The sequence below is a fragment of the Phyllostomus hastatus genome, unplaced genomic scaffold, assembly GCF_019186645.2.
Source record: "Phyllostomus hastatus isolate PE091 unplaced genomic scaffold, TTU_PhHast_1.1 phas_contig_329, whole genome shotgun sequence".
Taxonomy (NCBI): domain Eukaryota; kingdom Metazoa; phylum Chordata; class Mammalia; order Chiroptera; family Phyllostomidae; genus Phyllostomus; species Phyllostomus hastatus.
The window spans coordinates 1,023,403-1,047,962 of NW_025333854.1; the positions used below are offsets into that span (position 1 = coordinate 1,023,403).

General features: G+C 63.8%; 1 protein-coding gene across 4 annotated transcripts in view; it reads left to right on the forward strand.

Moving 5' to 3' along the window:
* IL6ST (interleukin 6 cytokine family signal transducer) overlaps nt 1-21,394 on the forward strand; it is a 33,222-nt gene extending 11,828 nt beyond the window's left edge. For all 4 annotated transcript variants that reach the window (XM_045839874.1, XM_045839876.1, XM_045839877.1 and 1 more), the window contains exons 2-16: nt 2,775-2,853; nt 6,177-6,482; nt 7,258-7,378; nt 9,888-10,054; nt 10,577-10,731; nt 12,019-12,178; nt 15,610-15,692; nt 16,228-16,438; nt 16,928-17,110; nt 17,695-17,796; nt 17,974-18,120; nt 18,701-18,841; nt 19,047-19,143; nt 19,815-19,896; nt 20,565-21,394. In XM_045839874.1, coding sequence (XP_045695830.1) covers nt 2,790-2,853; nt 6,177-6,482; nt 7,258-7,378; nt 9,888-10,054; nt 10,577-10,731; nt 12,019-12,178; nt 15,610-15,692; nt 16,228-16,438; nt 16,928-17,110; nt 17,695-17,796; nt 17,974-18,120; nt 18,701-18,841; nt 19,047-19,143; nt 19,815-19,896; nt 20,565-21,251 — 2,706 coding nt within the window. In that variant the 5' untranslated portion in view covers nt 2,775-2,789 and the 3' untranslated portion in view covers nt 21,252-21,394. The remainder of the gene's footprint in view (nt 1-2,774; nt 2,854-6,176; nt 6,483-7,257; nt 7,379-9,887; nt 10,055-10,576; nt 10,732-12,018; nt 12,179-15,609; nt 15,693-16,227; nt 16,439-16,927; nt 17,111-17,694; nt 17,797-17,973; nt 18,121-18,700; nt 18,842-19,046; nt 19,144-19,814; nt 19,897-20,564) is intronic.
* The last annotated feature ends 3,166 nt before the right edge of the window (nt 21,395-24,560 follow it).

Genomic DNA, 24,560 nt, shown 5'->3' on the forward strand with positions numbered 1-24,560 from the left:
CGCAGTTCCCACTGCGCAGCCTTGAGCAGCTCTGCCCGTCCACACGGTGACCTCGGGGCAGGAGAGGGCCCGTGAGTCATCTCCGCAGGGCACGGTGCCACGCTCCAGGAGTTCTGTCCTCGCCAGCACTGCTGGGGCGGTGGGGGGGGGAGTGTTTTCACTAGGCACGACTTACACACGCGCCCAGCAGCCCTTCTGAGCGCAGACCACGCCCACATTCCCGTCCGCTCCCTCCGGCCGCCCCTCCCCCCAGGGTAACCTGGCTGGCCAGTGTCACCTCGCCCTGCCAGCCTGCCAGCCAGCCGGTGTCTGGGCTCTGGTGCAGGGACGCCTGTGCCAGGGCCGTCCGGCCTTCCGCGCCTCTGGGCCACACTGGGGGGAGGAGAGTTGTCCTGGGCCTCGCATCAAACACCGATGAAAACTGATGAGCAGAAGGAGGTTTTAAGTAAACTTGGGATTTTGTGTTGGCTGCATTGACGGCGGTCCGGGGCCGCGGGCTGGACGCCCCTGGCCGTGCCTTCCTTGCATCTGGCTCCCTCCTCCCACGTCATGCGTGAGGTTCAGGCCCGCTGCTGTGATTTGCTCTGAGTCAGTCATCCGTGATCTGGTCGCCCCGACTCCCTGGGGTGTGGGCGTGACGGGCCACGGCTGACTTGTTCCACCGCTGATGGGCCTGTGGTTGCGTCTGCTGCTCAGCTCCTGTGAATGGAACTTCTGTGCACTTCCATGCACGGGTCCTTGGGAGGGGTTACTCACTCACTCCTTTTGGCTGTACACCTTGTCGGGGTTGGTTTTGTTTTTCAAGATTTTATTTATTTATTTTTAGAGAGAAGGGAAGGGAGGGAGAAAGAGAGAGGGAGAGAAACATCAGTGTGCGGTTGCTGGGGGCCCTGGCCCACAACCCAGGCATGTGCCCTGACTGGGAATCGAACCTGCGACCCTTTGGTTCACAGGCCCGTGCTGAATCCACTGAGCCACACCAGCCAGGGCGGTTTTGTTTTTCATTGAGGTCTTTTTTTTTTTTTTGTGATCCACACCTGAGGATATGTTTATTGGGTTGTTTGTTTTTTTTAGGAGAGAGAAGCATTGATGTGAGAGAGAACTATCAATCAGTTGCATCCCATCCATGCCCGACCAGGGATTGAACTTGCAGCCTTTTTCGTGTAAGGGGCAACGCTCCCACCTACCTAGTACCCAGCCAGGGCTGAGGACTAATTTGTCAGCCCTAAACTCACCCACCTCTGGCACAGAGTCTGTTAGGAGACAGTCTCCCCTGGGTCTCCTGCACTTCCCAGGGGCAGGCCCCTCGACTGCCAGCGGTTGGACCGTCTTTCCGAGGGTGGGGAAGACAGAAGAGGTGCCCCACACAGCAGAGGGCTTCCTGCCTGCAGCCTTGGCACTCAGAGAGGCCGTCTGCCTCTGGGGCGAAGGGCCGGCCTGCCTCCTGCGGCTGCACAGGAGCCACCGCTGCAGGCCCCTGGGGCCCCGCTGTCACCTGCTCTGGACGGCGCTGTGTGGGGCTCGGGCAGCGGGTGCCAGAGTGCCGATGCCACCCTGCTGCCGCTGTGGTGTGAGTCACCAGGTCCCCGTCGCCAGCCCCGGAGGTGTGTGCTGGCTGCCACGCAGTCCCCGCGGCCGCAGCCCCTTGTGCGCTTGCCCCAAGGGGCGGGGCCTGGCCCTGGCCCTCGCGACACCAGTCAGCAGCGTATTGCATCAACGCGGAGTCTTGCCCCCCCACCGCCGCCAGCTCACAGAGCGGTTGTCACCCCCCCCCGCCCCCCCCAGTCCCTTGGTGCCCAGGACTCAGCCCCTCCCAGCTGCAGCCGGCCCACTGGGGCGCTGTGTCCCGGAGCTGTGGCCACCTGTTGTCTTTCCCGGGAGTGGAGTCCCACGTGTCCTCCGCCTGCTGCGCCCATCACGAGCTCGCCCCTGTGTCCCGAAGAGGCGCCCCGAGGTCGGAACAGCTGTTTGCTCCCTCGCCGGCGGGCGGCGGGCGTCTGGGTCCTTGCCAGGTGGGGCCGGAGAGCCCACGCCCGGAGAGCAGTGGGGGGCGCGTCCTCGGGAGGCCTGGCGGGTGTGCCCCCTTCCCGCGGGCGGGTGCTCGGGAGTGGGGGTGCCGCGTCGTCAGAGGCGCTCGCAGGCCCACAGCCGGGGAAGGAGCTGCCGCGCTCCTTCCCAATGCGTCGGGTCGCCCCGTGCCGCCGCACAGCCGTCCCATTTGCATCGTTCGCTGTGAGCGAAGTCGAAAGTACCGCTTCAGGTGCTCGAGTTACTTGTGTTTCCTTTTCTACGAATTGGCCTGTTCACCTCTCTTTCCTGTTTTTCTACGAGGTGTTGGAATCTTTTACTGCTCTGTGGGCTGGCTTCCGCGCGTACCGGGGGTGTTTTCGGTCATGCTCTGAGTGGCAAGCGTTTCCTCTCCGCACTCACAGGTCACAGGTCACCGTGGAGGCTGCGTGTGTGGGTTCTGCCGTGCCGAACCCGGGCTCCCTGAAGCGCTCCGTCCCGGGGTGTTCGGTGACAGAGGGCAGGGGTGTTCTTGTCATCCACCCCGAAGGGTACAACAGGCTTTCCGCCCACGGTTCACGTGGCCGTGACTTCAGCGGGAGTAAACAGAAATATTCTGAAGACTCACAATTTTCTGGGTTCTCCTGAGCATGCACCCCCATTTAGGAAACAGCCGTGCACTGGGGACAGAAGTGCTGTCACAGCTGTCCTGCCTCCGGTGCGGCAAGAGACGAAATGTCAAAGTCGTGTTGCGTGTGTCTTCACAGAAACACCCGCACAAGATGCCGGCGCGGCCGAGCTGGACGGGGCGAGTCCTGTTCCTCCTCCTCACCGTCGAGTCTCTAGGTAGGTAAGGCTCGGGGGAGACCCCGCCTCCCGCCCCCCCTCTCCGGTTCTGCCGTTGGTGTGATTGTGCGTGTGCCTGATGGCCGTACAGTTCTGCTTGCTGCGTGCTCTTTCTGGGGCCACTGTTAAGAGACTAACGCCGTCTTAAAACGATTCGAAGAAGTGCAGTGCTCTCGATAAATCATACTTTGTATGGTTTGGGTCGAGACAGTAATTCTGAACGCTGTGTAGCTGTAGTAACGGTAACTGTGAGGTAGGGGAAGGGGAGGTTGTTGTTTTTAAAAATAAAGAAATGGGAGAAAATCTGCCCATCGCCCTCCTGGTACTTGGCCGCCACGCATCACACACGGTGCGCAGTCCTACCCCCCCCCCCCGCGCCAGCTCATCCCCGTGTGCGGCCAGAAGCTGGGGACGCCATGGTCCCCGCCACCTCAGGCCACTGGGGAAGTCCAGCGTGCTGGTGCACCAGGGCGTCTGGACAGCGGCCCCCTGCCGCAGGCTTGATGACAAGGGTGGTGGTTACGTGTTTGTTGTTAGGGTTCGAGTGCAGTGCACTTGGGGGGGGCGCCCGCACCAGGCGCGGTCCGAGGGTGGTGGTTCTGTTGCTCGGGTCGGAACACCGTTTTCCTGTGGCTGCACGGTGGGCTGCCGGCTGAGGGGCAGCGTGGCTCCCGGTTAGGCTGCCGGCCAGGGAGGAGTCTGACCGGCGTGTTCGCACGGAGTGCCTCCGTCACCCCGTGAAGAGGGGACGCTGTCCTCTGTTGCCGCCGCGTCTGCGGTACCCGCCCCCATTGGTGTGTTCCCGCATCACACACCGTCTTCAGCCCTAACGTCAGCGTCCGGCGTGCGGGCGGCCCTCCCCGGTCCTGTCCTCGGCCAGTGCGGTGAGTGTGCGTGCCCCCTCCTCCTCTTCCCTCCCACGGTGCCGCTCTGTCCGCTGCCGCCTCACCGGTCGCCCCGACACGCCGTGGCCTCCGGCGACAGCAGTCACGGCGTCTCGTGGCCTCCGCGGGCGGTGGTGCAGACCGGCCCGCTGGCGCAGTGCGCCCGGAGCTGCGGAGGCAGAGGCTGGCGGCGTCGGAGGGCACGCGCTCGCCTGGGCGGCGCTGCAGCTCTTGGCCGGAGCGTACCACACGTGGCCTCGCTCCGCGTGGCCTGGGCTGGGCTCCGAGGGCAGGTGTCCCCGGAGAACGAGGGAGCTGGCCGGCAGTGGCATGTCTCCAACAGCCCGGCCCGGCCGCGGAGGTCAGCCCGCCCACTGCCGGGGCAGAAAGGGGCGGGTCGGAGAGCAGGGTGGGGCTGTGGGCCCCACGGGTTTGCAGAAGGGTCGCCGGTCGCACTGTGAGGGGAGCGGGGGGCCTCGCCGAGTGGCTCAGCTGGTGGGAGTGTCGTCCCGCGAGCTGAAGGCTGCGGTACGGTCCCCAGCCGGGGTGCGCGCGCGAGGTGGCCGGTGCGTGTCTCTCACGTCGGCGTCTCCCTCCCGCCCTGACCCCTGCCCTCCCCCCCTCCCCGCTCTGTAAAACCGGCGACCGCGCCCTCGGGTGGGGAGGAGAAGATAAGGGAGGAAGAAGCGTGTGGGGCAGGATAGGGGCACAGCTGTGTCCAGGGGCACAGGGCCGCTCGCCTGGGCCCCCGGCGCGCTCCGTCGGCGCTCTCCACACGGGAGGTCGGGGTTAGCGTGGCGAGGACGGTCTGAGCAACGTGGATGTGCCCCGGCAGACCGGAGAGTGCGCGGGAACGGCACGCGTGAGCAGCGACGACCTCCCTGTGCCGGTCGGCGGGGCGGTGGGCGCCCCTCCGTGAGCCTGTGCGCTGTGTGGCCGTCACAGTCAGAGTGACGGGCGAGCGGAGTGACGCGTCTGCCTCGGACTCCGTGCTGAGCCTGAACTTCCGTCCTCGGAGACTGGTCGGCTGAGTCGGAAGACCGCGGCAGCTCCGGGCAGCGGGCGGTCGGCAGCCTCTTCACGACGGACGCTGCGCCTGCTCCCGCATCACGTCTCGCGCGGAGCTTTCTGATGCGGCACCAAGTCACCCGGGACTCGGCTCCCTTCCAGCCCAGAGCTGGCGCCCTGTGGCTTCCGGCTTCTCCCAGAAGCCCCTTTGGAAGGGAGGAGGTTTCAGACCATCGATGAGACTCGGGAAACTGCGACGGGGCAGCTGATGGCGACTGGGAGACCGGTGCGAGGTCCCAGGTGCCCCCTCTGAAGGGGACTGAGGCGTCCTGGTCCTGTGCCCAGTGTTTCTTGTGTCCTGTGTCTCCTTCACTCAATGTCTCCGTTCCTCACATCACGTGGCTGGACACCTCCTGGACGGACCTCGACGACGAGTCATCGGCCAATCAGATGCAAGTTTGAACCCGAGGACGAGACGCCTGGTTTCTCGGGGAGGAGACGGCAGCCAGGCGTCCGCGGCGCCACGGGGCGCGCTGGCGTTTGCCGTAGGGAACTCCCGTCCGCAACTCCGGCGCATCTGCCTGAAGACTCCAGCCGGTTTTACTGAACACCTCTTTGTAAAAGGCGAAAGATTTGTACGATCTGAAGAGAAACCAGAGTATGAGATACCCCTTTGGATTAAAAAAAAAAACCTTCCCAGGATCCAACCTTAGAGAGCCTGGCAGCTCTGCGGGACGGGGCTGATCTGGGACGGGGCGGTCTCGGTGAGCCCGCCTTTCCCTCCGGCCGCGGGGACGCTTCCGTGTTTCTCTCACCCCCGGTCACACACGGAGCAGCGCCGGCGTGTCTCCGGCTGGGTCCCCCCTGCCCGGGCGGTCGAGACGCCTGTCGTCTCGCCTGCCCAGTCGCGTCTCCCGTGTACACGGGCGGGTCCTCTGCTCTCAACGCAGGATCCTGTCCCACCCACGGACGCTTAAAACCAGTGCGTCCGGCCCCCTCGTTCCGCTTCTGTCTTTTGCTGCCCCTGCCGTTTCCTCGGCTGAACGCCGGCGCGTGACCGGTGCAGACCACCCACCCGCCGGTCCCCTCACGCCCCAGCAGCTTGCGGGCCGAGGGTGGTTCCAGCTGGCCCCGGGCTGCGAGGGGACGGATGGCCCGTGCACCCGGAAGCGGAGGTGGCGCCGTGCAGGACGGGCTGCGGCCGCCTGGGTTTCGCTCTGTTGTCCTCCTCCTCCTCCCGCGGGTCCCTGGCGTCCGTTTACTGGTTTGCAGACGGTGGCGCTGAATTCCGGCCGCGCCGGCTCTCGCCGCGTGTCTCTTCTCTCCGTGTCTTCAGAGGCGTCCGTGGTGGGGGGGGGGGCTGCGCGCACGAGCGCCGGGTGCCCGGCCCACCCTCACGTGGCCCGCTGTCGCCCCCCCCGCCCCCCGCAGGCGAGCTGGTGGACCCCTGTGGCTCCATCGTCCCCGAGGCCCCGGTGGTGCCGCTGGGCTCCAACTTCACGGCCGTGTGCGTGCTGAAGGAGCAGTGCATGCGGGACCTGCACGTCCGCGCCGAGGACATCTTCTGGAAGACGGACCACGTCGCCGTGCCCCGCCGGCAGTACGCCGTCCTGAACAGCACCGCGGCCAGCGTCACCCTCGCCGGCCTGTCGCTGCTGAGCCTGCAGCTCACCTGCAACGTCCGCACGTTCGGGCAGCTCGACCAGAACGTGTACGGCATCCACGTGACGGCCGGCCGTAAGTGCGGGCGGCGGGCGGGGGCTCCCGCGCACTCCCGTGCTCTGGGAGGGAGCCGAGACGTGGGGGTCTCACCGCCCGTGGCCAGAGAAACCCGAAAAGCAGGGCAGGTTTCGCGCCGCCGTCCTCCATGCTGGCCACACGTCCGGCGGGCCTCCGGAAGGGTCTGTGACCGCGGCCGCCAGGGCAGAGCTGCTCGGCCGAGGCTGACCACCTTGTCCAGAGCGACCTCCGGTGCCCCCTGGTGGCGGGGGAGACGCCCGCCGAGCAGCCACCTGGGGAAGGCCCTCCTCCGCCAGAGCGAGCAGACTCAGCGGGGTCCCAGAGGGGCTCATCGGGTCCCTGCGTCCCCAGAGCGAGGGCACTGTGCCCTCTGCTTCCCTTCCAGCAGGGTTCGGGAGGGCAGTTGGAGGGGAAATAGAATCATTTTCGCTTCTGTCTGCTGGCCTCTTGCTAATGTGCACGTATGACCACTTTTTAAAGTGCCCTCGCTGGGGAAATCCGTGGGGACTGTTACCTAGATACTCACGTAGAAAGTTGTTTTGAGACACACTAGTTAACGGCGGTTACGGTAGGAAACGTGTATCACTGTCTCGAAAGAAGTTCCAGGTTAAATAGAAACCAGTGTTCTAGACGCCAGTCTCGGTGAGCCCTCACTCTCTGCCTGAGCTTTTTGCTTTCCAGTTTGGGTTGTGGGTTTCTTGGGTAACGCACACACAGTGCCTGTTGTTCGCGGATAAAGAGCCTTTTGAAAGCTGCACTTTTTCCCCTCCAGTGCCTCCAGAGAAACCCGAGAACCTGAGCTGCGTCGTGCCCCAGGGGAGGAGGATGACCTGCCAGTGGGACGCCGGCAGGGAGACGCACCTGGACACGAACTTCACCCTGAAGTCGGAATGGCAAGTCCTGCTCGGTCGCCACAGGCTGCCTGTGCGCGCGGTCGGGCGCTGGTGCCGGGGTTCCCACTCGGGCGACCAGTGCGTTCCGTGCAAACTCCTACACACTTCGTCTCACGTCGTTTGTGAGCACGTCCGGCGGCAGGGGGAGAGCGGTGTGGCCCCCGCGGGCTCGCCGTCCGGCTCAGGAGTGGGCAGCTCGGGGCCCGAGTCCCGTGGGCCCCGCCCCGCCCCGGGCTGTCTGAGGGGAGACTCAGACCTCCTGCCGTCCCGTCAGCGAGGCCGGAGCACACGCTCCGAGAGGCAAGGGCCCCTGGGAAAAACAGCCGAGCGCCACGCACGGCTGCACCCAAACACGCCTGAGAGCCCCTCAGCCGCACCCTCAGGCCTCCGGGCAGGGTCCGTCCCCCCAGGTGTCTCGTAGACACGCGCACGTCCCCCCGCCCCCCCCCCCCGCTCCGATCCCGGTGGGAACAGCCGGCCCCTCGTCCCTCCCGGCTGCGGCCCCTGCCGCCCTGTCCCTTCGCTTCCCGGAAGCCGCTGCTGGGTCTGGACGCTGGATCAAATGCAGCTTCGATCTCTCCCCCCGGAGATTCTCAGTCAGTGGGAGTGATGTGCGCTTCGGGCAGGGACACCCCCCCCCCCCCGCCTGACGGCTGACTGGTCCCACTCTCCGGCCCTGAGACCGGTCGAGCAGCGGTGTCCACCGGCGGCCTGACCCCCGCGCACCGGGAAGCTCCCCCTGGTTCCCGTCAGACACAGAAGTGGGGGGAGTCTCGCTCGCGCCCACCGCCGGGCCCCACAGTTACCCCGACGCAGCGCCGTTTTGCTCTGTCGCATGCGTGCCCACCCCCCCCCGTCGGCCCCTGGTCAGCCCTCGCACACCCCTCGCACACCGAGCTGCCGACAGTCCGCTTCACCCCGACTCCTCGGCACACGCAGTGTTCGTGAGACGTCCGTAACTGTTTCGTTTTTGGTCGAGCGTGTGTGTGTCACACACACGGGGCCGAGAGAGACACCTCGGATGTGTCCTTTACGGAGTCTCTCCCGTGCGTGCACCGTGCGGCCCCGGCCCGCCCGCCGCCCCCTGCCCCGCCTGTCATCCCTTCTCCTCCGCTGGGCCGTGGCCTGTCCCGGGGTGTCGTAGACACGGAGTCAGACGGTGTGTCTCGTTGGCGAGAGGTTTTGGTGGCCCAGCGGCACGTTTTGGGGATTCGACCACCACGTTGCTCCCGATGGTGGTTTACTTCCTGGCAGGTGTGAGCGGTCACCCACGAGCACGGTCTGCGCCCGAGGCACACAGTGGGGCCGCTCTGCCCTCCTGTTCGGCCCGAGACGCCCGCGGCTCCCCTTCCCCAGCCCGGGGGCACCCGGGGGTGCGCCGTGTGGGACAGGAGCAGTGAGGTCTTAGCGGTTCCCTCCACTGGCCGGGTGTATAACGAGTTCATTCCCGGGGGGTTTCCAGAGGTGGGTGGCGAGGAGCCTTCCCCCTCGTTAGGAATTCACACTTTACAGTATTTTGTTGTGTTCCAGTTTGTTATGGTTTCCTCCCTGATACTTCAACTACTTCATCTCTGGTTCGTGGGAACTCAATTCCGATCGCTTATCCTTTCGACACGGCTGCGTTAGTCTTTGATAGTGTCCTCGGTTTTTGATATGACATGACTTTTCAGGTTTGTCTTAACATAGTTCTCGCCCCGGGCCTAAAACCAACCACGTGCCCAGTAGCCGTGGCCCCACGCTGTGTGAGATGCCGTTTTGAGGCCAGAGCTGGGGCGGCGGGGGCGCGTCCTGGTTCCACAGCCTCCTCGGTGGGGCGCCGAGAAGGACCTGGAGGCTGTTTTTCTTCCCCTAAGGATACAGTTAAATTACAGGCTTAAAGACACCTGAAATAGCTGTGTTATACTACCAGCTCAACGCAAGAGTTCATGGGCTTCATTTTCCTTTATTTTAAAAAAAATTTTGACTGATTTTAGAGAGAGAGAAACAATGATTTGTTCCACTAATTTCTGCATTCATTGGTTGATTCTCGTAAGCACCCCGACCGGGGATCGAACCCACGACTCCGGCCCGGCCAGGGCCCGGGGATTCTCACCCCCCCCACGTTCTCCTGTCTCCTCCGAGCTCCCTGTGCCGGGGAAGGGCACCGCCGGTGCGGCGAGGACTCTGTTTCAGAGGAGGGAGGGGCCGGCACGGAGCCCCCGGGCGCAGCCGAGGTCCGGAGGAGAGGCAGCCGGGCAGAGCCCAGCACTTTATGTGCAGCATTCCCGAGCAAAGACGAGAAAACGGTTTTGTGTCAGGTGTAGATCGGACTCGGTTTTAAAGAAAAGCAGGTTCGTGTTTAAGAAATGCTTTTAGCGACCAGCCTATCCCACACTCACTGGGACCAGCTTGCTCACGCTGAGGTGCAGGGACCCGGGTCTCCCCAAACCCAGGTTATTTCGAGCAGCCTCTCTCACGCCGTCTCTGCAGACCTGGTTGTAACAGCCGGTTCTCCCGCGTCTGTGTCCAGGGCGACAGAGAAGTTCGCCGACTGCCGGGCGAGGCGCGAGGCGCCCACCTCCTGCACCGTGGACTACTCCCCCGTGTACTTCGTGAACCTGGAGGTCTGGGTGGAGGCGGAGAACGCCCTGGGGAGGGCCGTGTCGGCGCACCTCAACTTCGACCCTGTGGACAAAGGTGGGCGTGCCCCCGCATCTCGGGGTTCCTGGACACGTACGGGGGTTTATAAAGTAGCTGTCAGCCTTTAATGAGTGTAGGAACAAGCATTTGTCTTATTGGGGGCTTTTACAAATTCGTTTCACCAACGGCACTGAAAATAATCCGGATGAAGAGAAATACCGCAGCCTGACCACGCTCACGGCTGTTTTCACGTTGAGTGTTACGTCCTGGTGTTTGTCCGGTTGCCGAACATGTCATAGGGTCATAACCACAGTCATGACACGTTCCATTTGTAGTTCCTTTTTGCCATTTTACGTTACGAATACTTGTTTTGTGATGGCCGAACTGAAGAGATGAACCGGAGTGCTAAGCGGAGAGGGAGGGCCTCACCTCAGGCACTCCGTCCCACGCCGCTGGGCGGGCCCGGTGGGCGGGGGTGAGCGGAGGCTGTGCCGTGAGGAAGTGTGGAGCGTGCACGGGGGTGTGTGCACGTCGGTGTGTGCAGGACCTCGATGACCTCGGGCGTGCTCTGTCCTGCAGTGAGGCCCAACCCGCCGCACAACCTGTCGGTCAGCAGCTCGGAGGAGCTGTCCAGCATCCTGAAGCTGACCTGGGTCAACCCGAGCATCACGGAGTTCATGCAGCTGAAGTACGACATCCAGTACCGGACCCGAGGCGCCTCCACCTGGACCCAGGTGTGCGGGGCGTCCCTCGCCGCCCTCGGCCGGGAAGTGTCCGTCACTTTCCCGCCGTCTCCCCCCCGAAGGGTTTTGCTTCCCCTCCTGTAGATCTGCGTTTCAAGCGGGGGCAAACGGGAGGGCGGGCGTCTGACAGAAAGTACGGCTCTGCTGAGCTGCAGTAGCTTTTAGGTGACAGGAGGGAGCAATGCGGGGCGACAGCAGACAGCACTTGGGTGGGAGGCGAAGGGAGCCCACGCCCTACGCTGGCGAAGGGGGGGAGAGAGCGTGAGAAAGCGTGAGAGAGCGTGCGGCTGAGGGCGAGCAGGGGCTGGCCCATGGGTCACAGCTGCGAGCCCTGGCGTGCGGACCGCACCGCGCAGTGTCCCTGCGCCCTGTCCGCACCCCCTCCAGTCCAAGTCCCCTGAGTTAAATCGAGGTGGGAACTCCCGGTCTCCTCCCGCTGAGACTCGTCCTGCTGTAGGCCTCCAGGAAGGAAGGAAGGAAACTGAAGGGAGGGAGGGAAGGAAGGAAGGAAGGAAGGAAGGAAGGAAGGAGGGAGGGAGGGAGGGAGGGAAGGAGGAAGGAAGGAAAGAAGGAAGGAAACTGAAGGGAGGGAAGGAAGGAGGGAGGAAGGAAAGAAGGAAGGAAGCTGAAGGGAAGGAAAGAAGGAAGGAAGCTGAAGGGAGGAAGGAGGGAGGAAGCCGAAGGGAAGGAAGGAGGAAGGAAACTGAAGGGAGAGAAGGAGGAAGGAAGGAAGGAGACTGAAGGGAAGGAAGGAAGGAGGGAGGGAGGGAAGAAGGAAGGAGACCAAAGGGAAGGAAGAAGGGAGGAAGCTGAAGGGAAGGAAGGAGGGAGGGGGGGAAGGAGGGAGGAGGGAGGAAGGGAGGAAGGAGACTGAAGGGGAAGGAAGGAAGGAGGGAGGGAGGGAAGAAGGAAGGAGACCAAAGGGAAGGAAGAAGGGAGGAAGCTGAAGGGAAGGAAGGAGGGAGGGAGGGAGGGAAGCTGAAGGGAAGGAAGGAGGGAGGGAGGGAAGAAGGAAGGAGGGAGGAAGGGAGGAAGGAGGGAGGAAGCTGAAGGGAAGGAAGGAGGGAGGGGGGAAGGAGGGAGGGTCCACAGCAGATGTTTGCACGCTTCCCGAATCTGCTGCCGTGACCGAGTCCGGCCGCTCCCGACCCTCGCTGGTCGCGCGCCTGCACTCGAGGTCCCCGGTGTCGTTCGCTGGGTTGGTCCCTAACGTCCGCCGCGCCCCGGGATCAACCCGTAACTAACCCCGTGGCGTGTGCCGCCCCGCCCCGCCTGCAGATCCCCCCCGAGGACACGGCGTCCACCCGGTCCTCCTTCACGGTGCAGGACCTGCGGCCGTTCACGGAGCACGTGTTCAGGGTCCGCTGCACGAAGGCCGACGGCAGGGGCTACTGGAGCGCCTGGAGCGAGGAGGCCAGCGGGACCACCTGCGAGGACCGTGAGTGCGCACGGGGGTGGGGGGGGCAGCCGCGGGGGCGGGCCGCGTGACTGAGGAGCAGGGTCCAGAGGGCCCCCTGCCGGGACCGTCACCCCTGGAACCGTTACGGCCACACCGTCCAGCGGACCACCCTCGGGTCCTCGCTCCGCAGAAGCCGTCGTACGTTGTTGTCGTCGTTGTCGTCGTTGTTGTGGGTCTGTGCTCTCCTCCCAGCCCCGGAGGGGCCCCGGGAAGAGAGGCCCGCCGTTACCTCGGTCACTTGCTTTTCTCTTCCCGCGTGAGGACGCTGCGCGAACTCTGCAGGAAAAGGTGTGCGGTTCCGAGTTAGAGTCCCTCGCCCCCGCCCCTGCGGCCACTGTGAAGTGGGCCTTCGGCGTGCGGCTTCCGCGTCGAACCGTCCCCCTCCCAGCCTCCCCTCCAGGTGTCCCGAGCCACCGAGCCCCTTCCCGCCCCACCCCTCACCCCCAGCTCGGCCGGAGGCTCGCAGGGGTGGTGCGTGCACAGCCCACCCTGCCCCCACTCCACACCCCCCCCCCCCCAAGAGCTGGGGAGGCGCAGTCTGGGGGAGTCCGGACCACCCGTTAGCGCCGACAAGCGTTTTCTGGGGAGGGGGGACGTAGCCTCTGTGAAATCGGGGAGCGTCCTGGAACCGGACGGGAGCCGTCGACTTAGTGACTGACACCTCGGGGTTTACTTTCCATGAGGACGTGTATCTGTTCCACACCCTTTTTTCCGTAATTTCACGTTCTTTACTTGTGTGTTTCTTTTTTAATATAGTTTATTGACTATGCTGTTACAGTTGTCCCATTCCCCCCTTCAGTCCCCTCCACCCTGCACACCCCTCCCACCCACATTCCCCCCTTTAGTCATGTCCATGTGTCACAAGTCCTTTAGCTTCTACATTTCCCACACTATTCCTGCCCTCCCCCTGTCTATTTTCTACCTGCCATCTATGCTACTTATTTCCTGTGCCTTTTCCCCCTCTTTCCTCCTCCCACTCCCCTGTTGCTAACCCTCTGTGTGATCTCCATTTCTGTGGTTCTGTTCCTGTTCTAGTTGTTTGCTTAGTTTGCTATTATTTTGGTGTGGTTGTTAATAACTGTGAGTTTGCTGTCTTTTTACTGTTCATGTTTTTTATCTTCTTTTTCTTAGATAAGTCCCTTTAATATTTCATAAAATAAGGGCTTGGTGATAATGAACTCCTTTAACTTGACCTTATCTGAGAAGCACTTTATCTGCCCTTCCATTCTAAATGAAAGCTTTGCTGGATAGAGCAATCTTGGATGTAGGTCCTTGCCTTCCATGACTTGGAATACTTCTCTCCAGCACCTTCTTGCCTGCAAGGTGTTTTTTGAGAAATCAGCTGACAGACAGTCTGATGGGAACTCCTTTGTAGGTGACTGTCCCCTTATCTCTTGCTGCTTCTAGGATTCTCTCCTTCATTGTTACTTTGGCTAATGTAATTATGATGTGCCTTGGTGTGTTCCTCCCTGGGTCCAACTTCTTTGGGACTCTCTGAGCTTCCTGCACTTCCTGGAAGTCTATTTCCTTTGCCAGATTGGGGAAGTTCTCCTTCATTATTTGCTCAAATAACTTTTCCATTTGTTGCTCTTCCTCTTCTCCTTCTGGAACCCCTATAATTTGGATGTTGGAACACTTAAAGATGTCCTGGAGGTTCCTCAGCCTCTCCTCATTTTTTTGAGTTCTTATTTCTTCATTCTTTTCTAGTTGTATGTTTTTTTCTTCCTTCTGGTCCACTCCATTGACGTGAGACCCAGCTTTCATTCCATCACTATTGGTTCCCTGTGCATTTTTCTTCATTTCACTTAGTGTAGCCCTCATTTTTTCATCTAATTTGCGACCAAATTCAACCAACTCTGTGAGCATCCTGATCAGCAGTGTTTTGAACTGTGCATCTGATCGGTTGGCTATCTCTTGGTCACTTAAAAGTATTGGCTCTGCAGTTTTCATTTGTTCTTCCATTTGAGCCTTTTTTTTTTTTTTGGTCTAGTCGCCCTTGTTACGTATGAGGGTGGAGCCTTAGGTGTTCACCAGGGCGGGGCACCCCAGTCGCTGGGTTGTGACGTTGTATGTGGGGGCGGGGTCCGAGACGGAACAATGACGCTTGCTCTGCTCTCTCTCGGATTTCAGTCCCCTCTGCTGCTCCCCACAGCAGACTGGGCCCTTCTGGTGCTGGCTCCCAGGCGGGTAGTGGGTTTGTACACATTCTAGGACCCCGTGGGTCTCTCCAACGAACTCTCCTGTGAGGCTGGGAGTCTCTCCCTGCACCTCAACCCCCACAAGTGTTTTCAATCGGTGCTTTCAGGCTTCATTTCCCAGCGTCAGAGCCTTGGGCCGTGAGGGCTGTCTCGCTGCCTGTTTTCACCCGGTTCATCTGCGCGTGAACGTGAGACAGCCGGCCGCCTTGCGTGCCTCCCTGGGCCTGCCCGCTGCCCCCCCCACGCTCGGGGTCTGCCAGCCACCACTTTTCCCTGCCAGACCCCTCTCCACTGGCCACCGACTCCACCCCCTTACTGGTCTGGGCGAATGGTTGTCAGACTTCTGTACAGTTCAGTTTTCTTTGTGTTCGGGTTGGGTTTTTTTTTGTTTGTTTCTAAATTTTTGTTGTCCTTAATTTTGGTTGTGCGAGGAGGCACAGTGTGTCCGCCTACGCCTCCATGTTGGCCGGAAGGCTGCTTGTGTGTTTCTGTGCTTACACACGCACCTGTCCCAACCCGCTGTGCGGGCAGCCCCGCCCCCAGCCTCCTGGTCGGTCTGCCTTCTCCGAGCCCGTCGGCCGCAATTGCCTCTCGGGAGCCACACGTCTGCTGAGACCTCATTCTGGTCCTTCTTAAATTCTTTTGAACACCGTGTTTTGTAAATTACATTCATAAAGAGTTTTTAAACCCCGGGAGTCCTACAGGAGTTTTTAAAACCTAGTTGCTAGCACTCGATACTTTGTCCTGCAAAGTGCTGTTCTCACGTGGGTGGCAGTGGACCTCGTGACGTCGTCTGCCACGTCCTCGTAGGTCGCACCGCCCCGCGGTCGGGCGGGCGCCTGTGCCGCCTTCACCCCACCCACTCTCGTTTGTGGGGTGTTCTTGCGTTTACACGTGCAGGGACTACAAGCCGGTGTGTAAGTAGGCGTGTTCAGCTCCATTTTCAGCATTACAGTCGGGATGCCTCTTTGGTCACTGCTTGGGATCGCCTCCGCTGCCCCGTGGTGTAAGGCCGTAAGAGGGTGTCGGTGTGACGCGCACCGTCGGGCTGGCCCCTGACGGGACGCAGGCCCGGCACCACCCGCGGGGACGGGAACACACACCTGTGAAGGGAGGGAGAGACTCCGTGCAGTTGGCGGGCGACAGCAGTCCCCGGGACTTTATTTCTCTGTCGCAATGAGGACTGGTGAGACGTGCGTGTCATTTCTGTAGGACCGTCCAAGGCGCCCAGTTTCTGGTACAAGACGGAGCAGCCCCTGGCCCACGGCTCCAGATCCGTGCGCCTCCTGTGGAAGGTGAGAAACCCCTCCGTCCTCTCCCGTCTCCTGTGCGAGCGAACACGCTGTACGTGGCAGCGTGAGTGGGGTCTTCCAGCTGAAGCTTCTACTCACCCCAATGGCAGCGGGGCACGCGGTAACAGGGGTGCAGCCACGCAAAGTTCCGTGTGCCCCACACGGAGCTGGGCTGGCGGCCCGCTCTGCGGGCAGAGACCTGGTCCTCTGTTGCACGTGCCTGAGGGCCGTGGAGCGACGGGCAGAGGCTCAGGCGGCCCCAGCGTGTCTCGGTGCCGGGGGACGTAGAATCGCTGATCAGGCCCTGGGTGTTCACGGGGGGCGGGGGGGTCCCCACTAGACCCGGGGGCGAGCAGGGCCCCGAGACCCACACTGCCCCCGGGCGACGCTCCTGCCCGCCCCCTCCCCTCCGGCCCCGCCTCCGCTGCACCGGCGAGTCCAGGGCGGGGTGGCCCGGTGGCCCTGTTCGTGAGCAAGAGAAAATCAGCTTGCGCCCCGATGGATGAAACACGCTTTAACGTGAAGTGTTCTGTTGCAGACGCTGCCCCCTTTTGAAGCCAACGGGAGAATCTTGGACTACGAGGTGACTCTCTGGAGAGGGAAGGCCGCCGTGCAGAACCACACGGTGAACAGCACGAGGCTGACGGTGAGCCTCACCGGCGACCGCTACCGAGCCGCGCTGACCGCCAGGAACGGGGTGGGCCGCTCCGACGCCGCCACACTCACCATCCCCGCCTGCGACTTCCGCGGTTCGTGTCTGGTGGGGGGTGGGCCCCCCAGTGCCAGGCCCCGCCCACGCGGGCGAGGTCCCGTGCTGTCCCCCGGTGTCCGCAGGGGGCACGCGCCATTGTCGCACGGCCCCGGAACCTTCCTGCCAGCGCCGCAGCCGTATGGGCAGTTCCTGATGGGCGCCTGGCCCGTGCTGTAGATGTTGCTGTGAAGTGTTGGGGCCTCTGTGCCTCGACTGTACTGTGTATCGGTGGCTTTCGAAGGAGGAAAGCTATCGCTCACGTTCACAGAACACTAGTTTCGGGAAGGGAGGAGCCCACGTCTCAAACGCATCAACTGCGTGTAAACTGTAATGGAGGGCCCTGTCCGAGGACAGGCCTGTCACCGTCAGACGGACGCCGCTGGCCCGGACGGGTCACGCGGCCGGGGAGACGAGTGTAGGGCCTCCGAGCAGCGTTTCCACGGGTCCCTCTGCCATCTGTCACACTGGTGCTCACCTTGTTTCACAGCCACTCGCCCCGTGAGGGACCTGAGAGCCTTCCCCAAGGACAGTGTGCTCTGGGTGGAGTGGACGGCCCCCGGCCAGCCCGTCACCAGCTACATCCTCGAGTGGTGCGTGCTGTCGGACAGGGCGCCCTGCGTGCCCGACTGGCAGCAAGAAGATGGTGCCGTGAACCGCGCCGCCCTGACAGGTGCGTCCCCGCGAGCTCAGTCGTCCCGGTGGCCGGGTAGACGTCTGACCGACCGGACGCCCTGCCCTCTCTGCACCGCGGGGTGTGTCTGTGCACAGCCAGGCAGCGCGGTCGTGTTCCTGGGCCTCCTTGTCGTTTGGGTCATCAGACGGACAACAGTCCCAGAACTGCCTTGTGGGGGGCAGGCGAGGGCACCTCACCTCTGCCGCTCGCTGGCCCTCTGCGCCTGGGGGAGCCTCTGCCCCCCTCCTCCAGCGGCCGGGTCGGGGAACAGGGCCGGGACTCGGGTTCCCGTGCGTGTCCTCGAGCACACGCGCGTGCAGGGCGGGAGGCAGCAGCACCGCAGAGCTCCTGCGCGGGCCGCTGTGCGCGCCCTCACACTCGGGGCTGGCAGCCAGGGCGCCGCCCACTCCCAGAGCAGTTTCGCTCGCGTCGGCCCGCACCAGCGCACAGAGGCCGCGCTGCGTCAGAAAGGTGCGGCTTTAGGAGCAAGTTCGGTGGCCGTGAAACCGTAACGTAAAATAATGGAACCGGGCACTTCTGTCCCAGGGAAAACAGCGCTGACTCTGCTTCTCTCCCCCTAGGGGCCCTGGAGGAGAGCAAGTGCTACCTGATCACCGTCACCCCTGTGTACGCGGACGGGCCGGGGCTCCCCGAGTCCACGCGGGCGTACCTCAAGCAAGCCCGTGAGTCCAGGCCCGCTGGCCCCTGCGGTGGGGGGCGCGTTGCTCTGTGTCCACGGAGACCTGGGGTCCCTTTGAACTCGGGCCATTGCTTCCCATTGTTTCAGATAAAAACTCTGTGACCAGTTTTACTGACCTCTGATGACTCCCAGTCAGCAAATCACCTCTGTTCTGTTCCAGCACCTTCCAAAGGGCCCACCGTCCGGACCAAAAAAGTGGGGAAGAACGAAGCCGTCTTGGAGTGGGACCGGCTCCCCGTGGATGTTCAGAACGGGTTCATCCGGAACTACACCATCTTCTACAAAACCAGCGCGGGCAACGAGACCGGTAATGACCTTCTACAAGACCGGTGTGGGCAGTGAGGCCGGTCAGGACCTTCTACAAGACCGGTGTGGGCAGTGAGGCCAGTAATGCCGCTCTCTCAGCTGTTGAGGATCGGGTTATTTTTTCTTTTAAAGGTGTTACTTATTTACTTTTAGAGAGAGGAGAAGGGAGGGAGAAAGAGAGGGAGAGAAACATCAATGTGCGGTTGCCTCTTGAGCGCCCCCTACTGGCTACCTGGCCCGAAACCCAGGCGTGTGTCCTGACTGGGAATCGAACGAGCGACCCTTGGGTTCGTAGCCTGGTGCAGAATCTACTGAGCCACACCCACTGGGACAATTTTTTTTTAGGCTTTTAAATGCTAGTTTAGGGCTCTCCTTACACTAGCTGTCTTGGCGTGGCACGTCACCTTCAGAAAAGACACCCCTGCAGACGCGCCTCACGGTGCTCGTCACGGTTTTGTGTCGGCGACGAGGCGCGCTCTCCGGCAAAGCGCGCTCCGACCGCTCTCTGACGGTCTCTCGGGGCCGCGTGGGGGCAGAGGCGGCCGGGAAGCGCCGGGTGACGCGGGTGTGCTCCCTTCCAGCCGTGCGCGTGGACCCCTCGCACACGGACTACACGCTGTCCTCGCTGACCAGCGACACGCTGTACATGGTGCGCATGGCGGCGTACACGGACGAGGGCGGCAAGGACGGGCCGGAGTTCACCTTCACCACGCCCAAGTTCGGTGAGCGGGCGCCGGGTCTCCCAGTCTCCCGTCCCTGGGACGTGTGCGCGCCGCGGGGTGGCGAGGGCGCCTCCTCGGGCTCCTGGTCCCGGCGTGCGGGGCGCCAGGACGTCTCCGGTCTGCGCAGAAGGAAACTCGGGTCTGCACCGTGCCGCCCGGGGCCTGGTACACGGCCCTCCCCCCTGACCCCGCCTCTCCCCCTCAGCTCAAGGCGAGATCGAAGCCATCGTGGTGCCCGTCTGCCTGGCCTTCCTGCTGGTGACGCTGCTGGGGGTCCTCGTCTGCTTCAACAAGCGGGACCTGTGAGTACGCCCCGCGGTCGGCAGCCCCCCGCCGCAGCAACTTACACGCCGCGAAACCCACGCCTTCCCCGTGTGCGGTGGGTGGGCCTTGGAGCCGCGTGCGGACGCTCGTCACTGCCGCCGCGGGCGGGCCAGCGCGCACCCCCACTGCGCGCGGGGGGGCCCCAGCGGGCGGGCTGTCCCTTCCCCGCGCCCCTGGCCCTGGCCGTCCCTGGTCTGCGCTCCGGGACCCGGTGTTGTGCCCGACGGCCCCCACTCGGCGTGTGTCCGAGGTCCGTCCACGTCGCAGCGGTGCCAGTGCTGCCCTCTCCCGCTGGACGGCAGCCCCGGCAGTGCGGGCCCCTTGCAGTCCGTCCGTCCGTCGCTCCTCTGCTGAGGGGTCCGGGGAGGCCCCCTCGGGCATCCGCAGGCGAGGTGCTGCTGCGAGCGTTTCCGTTCAGTTCAGCTTCCGGGCGGTCCGTTCGGGGCTCGGTCCGAGGTCTTCCTCGCAGAACGCCGACCACTGGCGTTAGTGGTGTCGGCAGTTCTTCGCGGCAGCTCGGAGTGGGAGCCGCGGGCATTGTCCACGGTGTTTTCTCCAAGGAGGCCCTTCGTGTGGGCCCCGGCTCGGGGTGCGGGCGGCCTGGTGGACGGGCTCCACAGACGCCGCCTCTCCCTCCCTCCCCCCGCAGGATCAAGAAGCACATCTGGCCGAACGTCCCCGACCCTTCGAAGAGCCACATCGCCCAGTGGTCCCCGCACACGCCGCCGAGGGTAAGAGGGCTGTTTCGGACCGGGGCACGGGGCGTGGGCGCGTGGGGGCGCGCTGGCAGAGTTCAGCCCGAGAGGCCCGGGCTGAATCGAAAAGCAGAAGCAAAACAGTGTGCAAATGAGGATTTTCAGCAAAATTTAAAGCGGTACCTGCACGTTCTGCTTCGTCGTCAGTGTAGCGCACTCGGGTATTCGTGACGTCAGGCATTGCTGTCCTGGCATTACAGCTCGGGGACTGAAAGTCACCGGCGCTGCTGTGTGACCCGGCGTGACGGGCCCTCGGCCTCGCACGCTGAGCCGGCCGCGTCCTCACCGGCCCCTGACCTTCCCCGGGGGGCGGGGGGCATGGTTGGCGTATTTCGCCTTTTAACTCTTGAGTTTTGTACTAGCAGGTTAGAGTGTGGTGTGCACGTTTATAGTCTATGCAACTTGGGTCGTTGGGTTTGGTTTTCGTTAAGGTTTTTCAGTTTTTCTGAACCGTGGCCCCCCCCCACCAAGTCTGGGCCTGAAAATGAGAAGGGCTCTTTGCAGACCTGCAGCCTCTCTCAGTGCGACCCTGGGGGCGCCTCCTGTCTGCATGGGGCGGGGGGAGGTGACACAGAATGTGGCGGCAGGAGCACACACTCGGAGCTGCAGGGGGAGGTGACCGTCTTCTCCCCCCCCCCCCCCAGCACAACTTCAGCCCCAAGGAGCAGATGTGCTCGGACAGCAGCGTCACCGACGTGAGCATCGTGGAGATCGAGGCCAGCGACCGGAAGCCGCCCCCGGAGGACCTCAAGTCCCTGGACCTGTTCCGCAAGGACAAGGCCGGCACGGAGGGCCACAGCAGCGGCATCGGCGGGTCCTCCTGCCTGTCCTCCTCCCGGCCCAGCATCTGCAGCAGCGAGGACAGCGAGTCGGCGCGCAGCACGGCCAGCGCCGTGCAGTACTCCACCGTGGTGCACGGCGGCTACCGGCACCAGGCGCCGCCCGCGCAGGCCTTCTCCCGCTCCGAGTCCACGCAGCCGCTGCTCGACTCCGAGGAGCGGCCGGAGGAGCTGCCGCTGCCCGACGTGCTCGACGGCCTGCCGCCCGGACAGCCGCCCTTCCAGCAGAGCGGCGGCCCACGGCTCCCGGGGTGCGGGCGGGGGTCCCCCTTCCGCGAGGAGGACTTCGTCCCAGACCTCGCCGCCCAGCCCCCCGCCTGCGGGCTGGGGAAGGCGTTCCCGGAGGCACTCGCGGCGGGGGCTCTGGGCCCCGGCCCCGAGGGGCCCGGCGGGGGACTGGAGGCAGCGGGGGCGGAGGCCGAGCTCGACGAGGGGGTGCTGAAGAGCTACTTGCCGCAGACGGTGAGGCGTGGCGGCTACATGCCCCAGTGAGAGCGGGCCGCTGGGCCCTGGGCTGGGAGCTCGCGTCCGGGTCCCGGAGGCAGCGGTGGGCACGCACTGGCACGAACCTTTGCCCCGGAGGACGGGGACGACGGCCTGGCCTCCCCACGCTGCCCCCTCCCGGAGCGCCGGACCCGGCGTCACACACTACAGAGACTGACCGCCCCGAACGGCTGGAGGGGGCTGGGCCACATCGGGGCCTCCGCACTGAGGGGGGGCAGGCAGGGAGTGTCACGGGGGGAGGGGGAGGGCGAGAGCGGGCGGGCAGGGGTGGCCCGCCTGGGCCTCGGACCGTGGGGCTGCCTGCCCCCGGAGCGCAGGGGGCCTGGCGTTCCACCTGGGCAGACCTCCGATGTGAACTCCCCAGTAGGATATCGTCAGTAACCTGAGTTTTCAAAAAGCCGCTTTCACCGTTAACAGCCTCTTTGAAGATGCCTTTCACAACTCAGCAGCCTGCCCGGGAGGGGGCTGGGAGCACCTTCCGCACCCGTCCGTCCGGAGCATCTGCCGAGTCCCTGCCGGTTACAAAGGCTTACAGCGTTTTTCCGTGTAAACACTGTTGCCCCTTTCAGTTTGGTTGATGAAGCACTTTATACAATGTCGTCAACTTCAAATGTATCTCAACTTAATACACTTTGTTTTTATTTTTCAGTAGGCCAGGATTGAAATTCTCTCTGTTTCTAGTGGGTGTTCAGAGCACACAGAGTTAGCGGACTGGGGGGGGGGGGCGGCGGCCGTGCTCACCCAGACAGACCAGCCCCCGGAACGGACATGCTGACCCTGGGTCCTGACCCTGGGTCCTGAACGTCACGGTCACGACCTGAGTGTCTGCGGGGCTGAGGCGGGTGGACGTGAGGTCGGCGTGGGGGCCCAGGACGACCTGTACCCTCCCCCCCTCCTGCCCCGAGGGGGCGGGGCGCCAGGCCTCGGTGGAAAAGACGTTTTGTTGTTCTGCTCTCTGAGTTGCGGGGTAAGGCGCCTTGGAACCAGTCTGGGGGGCGTCAGGGGAGGAGAAGAGGTCAAGCCCCGAGCGGCCGCTCCCGGAGCGGCCGCTGTCAGACCTTCACGGTCCCCCGTCCTTCCTCGTCCTCTCGGGAGCTCTCCCAAGGGTGGGCTTGGCGAGACGGGGAGACCGCTCTGTGCTGACCGCCCGGAGAGGACAGGGCAGCGGGACCAGCCGTGGGCAGCGATGGAGTGGGGGGGGGCAGGTCACTGGAGGCCGGAGGCGGTGGACGCAGACTCCTCTGGGGAAGTGCATCCTGCCCCAGTCTCGGCCCCGTGCGGAGTCCAGTGGGGCGTGGACGCCAGCGTGAAGCAGACGCCTGCGCCCCCGGGAGGAAGTAGACGGAAGTGCTGTGAGCGCTCGGTGACCTGGCCGTGGCGCGTCACGCACCGCCCGGGTTTGGGGCGTGCGGGCAGAGAGACAGCCCGGTCTGCGTGACCTTGAGCCCGCGCACAGGAAGCTGGTGGGCGTGCCGCCCACCATTAGGTCTTCGGTGCCTGGAACCGAGTTCCAGGTGAGGCCAGCACCTCGGAAAGCCCCTCCCCCCTGTGGACAGAACTGGTCCCCGCTGCCCACACTGCGGCCCCTCGGAGAGCTGGCACGGGACCGGCCTGTGGGGTCACTGCGATGCGGCGGTCGGCTGCCGTGTCCTCGGCGTCCCCCTCACCCCACTTCAAGGCGGGGTCTGACTCATCGCCGGAAAACACACGTCACACGCGTGACAGCCTGGAACGCTTCCGCGAGCCCGTCCTGAGACACACGGCCCGGCCGACCAGTGGGTCCTGTGTTCCCGGCTGTGCGCCACCTGCCTGTCCCTGCGTCTGCCTGATGTCACCGCAACCCCCTCTTGTGGAGGTGAGGGGCGGCCAAGTCCAGGTGCGCGTTCACAGGGCCTGCCTACGAAAGGCCACACTCACAGTGGGCCGTGTAAAACGGCTTCGTAAACAGGAATCAGACAGATTGGAGAGGTGTGTTTTGTCTCCCCACACAGGTAACTAGTTGAAAGCCCCCGACGCACAGAGGTAGAGCGGTCCTGCACCAGAGCGCCCGGGAACACTCCCGTTGTCTGGCATAAGCTGCCCGGGTGTGAGTCAAACAAGCTTACCTGAATTTTAACTGTTGCTAAGAAGGGCTTGCTGCCTCCGGCGCCTTCAGCAATGGCACAGTTCGGCTGGTTGAAGGTCGTCTCGCCTGCATGTCGAGGAAACCCCAGTATGGGGGGGGCGGGGGGCAGAGTAAGGGAGCAACACGCCGGAGCACCAGGTGTGTGTGTCCGCCCGCGCGTCCGTCTGCAGACACGGTGCGTGGCTCCCCCCACCCCCGTCCGGGTTTCAGGACAGACCCCGGACCCGCACGCACGCTTCCGTCCGCGCGGCGGTGAGATGATGCCTCGCCCGGCCAAGCAGCAAGCGGCCTGAGACGAGCGGTTCGGCCGCTGGAAGTCGCTGGGGTGGCTGTTCATTGCGGGCCACGGTAGATCCTGCCCGGCAGCTGAGACTAGTTTTAGAGGTTTTCCGCACTTTTCCGTGAATCGAGAGAATGTGAAACCACACGGCGGCCAGGTACTCGGCTCAGCCCGGCAGCGGCCGTCTCCGCGGGCTGGAGAGACGGCGGCGGCGGGCAGACCGCCAGCCCGGCCGTCCCTGGGCGGCCCTCGACCACAGCTCCCTCGGGGCCCGTCTGTAAGCGGAGGTCGGTGCCCCTGGTCTGCGCGTGGGCCCGGCTGCGCTGGGCGAGCCCCGTGCGTTCCCAGCTGCGAGGGCTCGTGGGCGTCCTCGAGACCCAGGTGTCTTCTTCCACAGTCGCTGGGCCGTGATGAAAACGCGCCTGGGGCCGGGGGCGACAGGGTGTCCCGGGCTTTTGCCCCTCCCACCGGAGCTCTGTCTGCAGGGCAGGCGCACGTCCCGGTGCTGCTGCTGCTGCCGCCGCAGGCGGCCGTGTGGGTGGGGACGGGCCGCAGACAGAGGGGTGTCTTCAGAGGCCGGCGTTTGCCAGCTCCCGGCTCACCGCGTTTGCGCGTGGGCAGTGGGGGCCAGGGTGCGCTTGGCGGCTGCGGCAGCTCCGCCCACCCCCTGGCTCCGCCCTCCCGCGTGCTCGCCCACGGCCGCCTGCCCCCGCGCAGTGCGCCGTGCGCGTCTGGAGAGCGTCGTGCGCGCTCGTACCCGTGCAGCGGGGCGCACGTGCTCGTTGTAACCACAGCTGTTTCTACGTCGACACAACGCTAAACCTTGCCGTGAGTGCACTCGCGCGCCCCCTGTAGCCCTGCCAGTAAACCTAGGGAATAAAGTCTTGCTGGA